This window comes from Mizuhopecten yessoensis, unplaced genomic scaffold (assembly GCF_002113885.1).
Source record: "Mizuhopecten yessoensis strain PY_sf001 unplaced genomic scaffold, ASM211388v2 scaffold10131, whole genome shotgun sequence".
Taxonomy (NCBI): domain Eukaryota; kingdom Metazoa; phylum Mollusca; class Bivalvia; order Pectinida; family Pectinidae; genus Mizuhopecten; species Mizuhopecten yessoensis.
The window spans coordinates 135,254-141,085 of NW_018408394.1; the positions used below are offsets into that span (position 1 = coordinate 135,254).

Genomic DNA, 5,832 nt, shown 5'->3' on the forward strand with positions numbered 1-5,832 from the left:
CCTCCAAGGATAATTCTCACCAAGTAAAAATAATTTCCTACAGAAAGTTGTCAAAATATACCCAAAAGTGTTATTTCCCTATATAAACTATAGTAAACTTTACCCCCTCCCCAAGGGAGAACTGATAGCTTGGGGGTCTTGAAATTTACAATTTAAGTAAAGCCCCTGATGATCTTTCTTTCCATGTAGAGAAAATGAGTGTAGTACCTCTGAGTCTGGAGAAGAAGGTTTTTGAAATATTGGTTAATTTTCCCCTTGGGGCCCCGCCCTGGCCCCAGGGTTTGGGGTAGGAATCTCAATGTTACAATTTGAACCCATCTTCCTCCAAGGATAATTCTCACCAAGTAAAAATAATTTCCTACAGAAAGTTGTCAAAATATATCCAAAAGTGTTATTTCCCTATATAAACTACAGTAAACTTTACCCCCTCCCCAAGGGAGAACGGATAGCTTGGGGGTCTTGAATTTTACAATTTAAGTAAAGCCCCTGATGATATTTCTTTCCATGTAGAGAAAATGAGTGTAGTACCTCCGAGTCTGGAGAAGAAGGTTTTTGAAATATTGGTTAATTTTCCCCTTGGGGCCCCGCCCTGGCCCCAGGGGTTGGGGTAGGATTCTCAATTTTACAATTTGAAACCATCTTCCTCCAAGGATAATTCTCACCAAGTAAAAATAATTTCTTACAGAAAGTTGTCAAAATATACCCAAAAGTGTTATTTCCCTATATAAACTATAGTAAACTTTACCCCCTCCCCAAGGGAGAACGGATAGCTTGGGGCTCTTGAAATTTACAATTTAAGTAAAGCCCCTGATGATCTTTCTTTCCATGTAGAGAAAATGAGTGTAGTACCTCTGAGTCTGGAGAAGAAGATTTTTGAAATATTGGTTAATTTTCCCTTTGGGGCCCCGCCCTGGCCCCAGGGATCGGGGTAGGAATCCCAATTTTACAATTTTGTAGCCTCATCTACCAAGGATGATTCTGACCAAGTTTGAAAAAAAAACCATCCACTGGTTCTTGAAAAGAAGTTGAAAATGTAAAAAGTTTACGCACGACGGACGGAAAGCGATTAGAATAGGTCACTTGAGCAAAGCTTAGGTGACCTAAAAAAGAGCCTTACACATCATTAATTATCTGTAAATATCACATCGGCTGGCAAACTTAGCACGAGTCGGATGTGCATACGGAATTCGGTTGAAATATCTGTACAATATCTACAGCAATTATCACACGAAAAACCAAAGAGTGCCCGAGATGGGTGGAAAGACAGAGGAACACAAACATTGTTATCAAGTTTGAAGGAATTTGGCTAATATTTGCTAGAGTTATTAAGCCGAAACTGCAGATAATGATGTTTTTTGTTAATCAAGGGACCATAAATCCACAAAATGGAGTCTGATTAAAGTAGATGTCAAACTTGGCTGAGCCCTTAAAGCGTTGAACCCTGTTACTAAGTTTAAAGAAAATTAGTTAACATTTGTTGCAGTTATTGCACGGAAACGGCAGATAATGACGTTTTTCATTACTCAAGGGCCTATAACTCCGCCAAATAAAGTCTGCTGAAAGTAGTGAATACCTTGGCCGAGCCCTTAAAGTATTTAACCCTGTTACCAAGTTTGAAGAAAATCGGTTAACATTTGTTGCAGTTATTGCACCTACCTTAGAGCCACTCTATATTTACTGCCAAGCTTCTCCAATTCTGCCATCACACAGTCAGTAATGTATGGAATACCTGTCCAGAGAAATTCAACAGATACCTATTAACTCAAATATTAAATTAATTAACATGTTCAAATCAGAAAATTATTTACAAGCAATTAATATTTCAAAAACGTTTTGTGAAATTTTGATGAGGTACCATTACTTACATTTTGCATAAAGACAGTCCATCATAGATTGAACAATGTCCAGCTTGTTTTTGATCGAGAAGTTGATGAAGTTGGTGTCGACGAGGACATGATAGGGAGGGCCCAGCTGTGTGTTATACTTGAAGAATAAAGCAGAGGAAGCCTGGGGTCTGTGGAGATAACACACACATGGTAATAAACATTGTCGCTACCGTATATATGCCAGTGTCATAAGGAAATATATGTAAATAATACCTAGTGAAAAATGTTAAGTAAATATGGTATGCAAATTGAAGCCTAAAATATCCTATTTAATACCCATAGAAACGTGCATCACAATACAAATTTCAAAGTAGGACTACATTTAATAAATGAAAATTATCGTGGTTATCTAGATACCATGATGGTACATGAACTGCTATGAATTATCAGCGAATATCTTTGTGAAAAAAGCACTTACAGTTCCCTCACGGTCAAGTTTTGAGGGTTCTTTTTTGTCCGCTTTTTACTCAATCGGTCTTTCTTCTGACTGAAACAAAACAGTCATTTTTTTACAACATGTACAATGAACCTTATTGTATAGGTTGAATACAAACTTTTTAAAGTATATATTGGAAAAATCTGTGAGTTATTAAAACATATCTGCTGATCAACATAAATAATGTTACATAGAAACAGTTTTGTACAAAAAAAAATCAGTTTGTTAAACTGAAAAATTATCTGTTTTTCTTTTTCACATAAAATAATCCATCGGAAAATATTGAGAGCCAGCAATTGATAGCACTCTCATGCAAAACTTTCTTTTAATAAACTTACATTCTTTGGTCTTTTAAATTAATGACCCTCTTCATTGCAGCAAGCTTTTGATGCTTTTTCACTTTGCCCTGAAACAATGATCAAGTTGGTATTATAATTGGAAAGAAAAATTTATATAGCAAAGCTAAACGGTAATTCAGCATTACGTATGGCTTCAATTGATTATCTTGATATTCTCCCCCCCCCCCCAGAATCAGGGGCTTTCTTCTGCATCATCTGCTAAGAGAACATTGAAGAAACCACAATTGATCTGTTGCCTCCATTGCAACATTCGTGTTACCAAGTAGAGGACACAAAAGCAAATCCCCAATTCTGCAGGGGGTTTCGACATTAGTCACCTCTTATAATACATGCCATTGGTAACAGTAGGTGTACATGTATTCTTTTCACAATCCACGACCTGCTGAGTTGCAAATGACGACAGACAAATGAATTGAGTTTAAAATATAAGATTTATCATGAGAGTGACTAATCAACAAACCGTACTGATCAGAATCCAGAAACGGATATATCATTCTTGTTAAGAAAATTTCCGGACCGCTTCTTTTTGTTGATTAGCATGTAGTCACTCCCTAGTACTAATATTAATACCCGGCCTCCTCTACCCCGGCCGGGTATTAAATCGATCCCATACCTTGTAATGGAGCAAGCCCGGTGTGAATAACACCGGGGCGATTTTAGAATGAATTGACAGCACATTGGTCCGCATCCATAAATAAGGTTGTAGTATGAACTATTTCTGTTGATATCCTGCACAACTTGAAGTTTAACTCTGCCTAAAATGTCGTTAAATTATCAAGTTAACGTAGCAAGCGTAATCGAAATCTGAATTGACCGCCATGTTGGAAAGTTGGTCTCTCTTCCAATATAGGTCAGACGTCCAAATATGGGTGTCATGACCCAATATGGAAATTGTAGTAAACATGGCGGCATCAGTAGTAATACTTTATTTGGCCATGCAGGCCATAAATAGAAAGGCTAATTGAGATAACATCACGTGTGATCTGTCATGGCGGTCGTTTCTATTTTTTCCCCCAAGACAGACTTTGTTAATTTCGTAGAAGTGTTTTTCCATGGGTAAGGATTCGTTTTTTCAACAATTATGCACTATTTTGATAACATTATACTCATATGAGAAGTGAATTATATGCAATCTTACAGATTAGCACTTTTGATTTTGCTCCATTAGTTGGCATAGGACCGCTTCGTAGCTCTGACGACGCAATATATAAAAACATTCTCTAGTCGTCAGAAAGCTACGTTATCGCAGCTAGTCACTCCCATGACCTATAAAAATAGCATTTGCTCTGGTGAGAAATTTCAAGCGATTGAAAACCGAGGATGTTGGTGATAGTATAAGAGCAGATTTGGATCAATAAATAATCCATTTATCGATATATGTGAGGTGTGTCATAGTCAATTTTTGTTGTCAGCACCTCAAAACTCTTTGACACCAAATTAAACCGTGATAGAGAATTCCACGTTTTCATATTATAGTGACTAGTGTGCTCTGATCCAACACCAGACATATATGTCAAAATGTCTAAATCTGGTTTCAGGGTCAGAGGAAACTTGGGCTAAGTGTGTGCCAAACCTATCCACTGCACCAACCAACCATTACTTTGTTGACAGCATACATGGAAATTGTAATACAGAATTTTCAACATAATACAAGTCTTACAAGACACCGAAACAAAACTTGTTTTGCCATGATCTGTGTATATTGGAACTATCCTTATAAGCCTTTGTATACTTCCTGCTTTGTGTTATATTAGGATAATAACAACAAATTTACATTTAAACAAACTGGTAATGTTGATGAGGAAGGGGGGGCAAACAGGCACGTGTTGGTGACGATATTCGCGACTATTTCAACTAAACTCTACAATATTGACATAACCCTATCACAACATACATATAATAAATGTTAGCGTTCATATGAATCAGAAAAATAAAGCTATAATAGATAACGGACAATGAGAAAAGACTTTAAAAATCCCACGATTTGTTTACCATCTTGTCTGTTTTCTAGTCTTCTAGTAGTAAAACTAATGCCCCTCAGGTGATGACCGGAACGATTGTGAGCGGTTGAAAGATTCGTCCGCAATGTATGACAGTTTAGCATCAAGGTATAGATCTTCAACCTGTGCGTATTTCAACAATCTATAATTTGAAAGAAATATATTTATTCATTCATTTTTCAATAAGTAGTTCTAAATTTAAGTTCTTAAATTGATTTAACCTAACGCAAAATATTTTAGCCAAATTACTTTATGGCATTTAGTATTCCTTCTTTGGCGTGAAGGAAACGCTTCACTAATCGGTTTGGCCAAGCGAATCAAACATTCAATTCACCAGGAAAAGACATAGGTGCGTTCGTGTACCGCGTCCGAGAGTATAACGACAAAAAAACCTCTAAAATATTAAATGATACATGTGTGGGGTGATGCAGGACAGGTGGTTGGGCCAATCCCTAAACCTACCTAGCCCTATAACACCAAATTATAAAATGATAATGTAGTCATTTTTAAATGGACTTAAAAGCGAACACAAAATCAGAATAAGCAACACAATAAAAGAAACATTCAATGACAAAAACAGCAGTTTAAAAGGTGTATTGTATTAGCATTGATATAAAACACATGACAATTAACTAAAAACATTTAGTCATGGAGGATATCACAAATTTAGTATGCAAACAAAAATGAAACACCTATTCCAGTCTTCTAGAGACCGGTTTGAAGATTAAAAGAACTACAACTAAATAAGGAGTCAGGAACATAGAGAGCATTTGCAGTGTTCACCATCCCAGGTGCTCAAAATTGTGTAGACCTCCCTAGCCATTGTCTTGAGCCTGCAAACATGTAAAAAATGTAAGTTATTTCTTATTAAAATGTCTTTAACTGCATGGAGTAGTAAATCCATTTTCTATAAAACGCAGAGTTCTCGTGAACTTTTTCCATCTTCCTAGTTAAGGATGACATTTATTGCAAAAATGCCAAGCTAGACTAAGGATAACAGTTAAAATTTGATAAAATAAAGGATTTGAAAATAGTGATTTTGCCCATTTTTGTAAGGTTATTTCCAATTCTTTTAAGCACACCCAATTGTATGGAGGCCTTTTACATCTTTAAATCACTATCAATGTCTACTCCTAGTAACTTTACACTGT

The 5,832-nt window shown here is 36.3% G+C and overlaps 1 protein-coding gene across 1 annotated transcript in view; it reads right to left on the reverse strand.

Moving 5' to 3' along the window:
* LOC110459591 (rRNA-processing protein FCF1 homolog) overlaps positions 1-4,736 on the reverse strand; it is a 13,243-nt gene extending 8,507 nt beyond the window's left edge. Inside the window, exons 1-5 of the mRNA XM_021511921.1 lie at positions 4,674-4,736; positions 2,661-2,728; positions 2,305-2,373; positions 1,866-2,014; positions 1,657-1,729 (exon numbers count right to left, since the gene is read on the reverse strand). Coding sequence (XP_021367596.1) covers positions 1,657-1,729; positions 1,866-2,014; positions 2,305-2,373; positions 2,661-2,728; positions 4,674-4,676 — 362 coding nt within the window. The 5' untranslated portion in view covers positions 4,677-4,736. The remainder of the gene's footprint in view (positions 1-1,656; positions 1,730-1,865; positions 2,015-2,304; positions 2,374-2,660; positions 2,729-4,673) is intronic.
* Between the last annotated feature and the right edge of the window lie 1,096 nt (positions 4,737-5,832).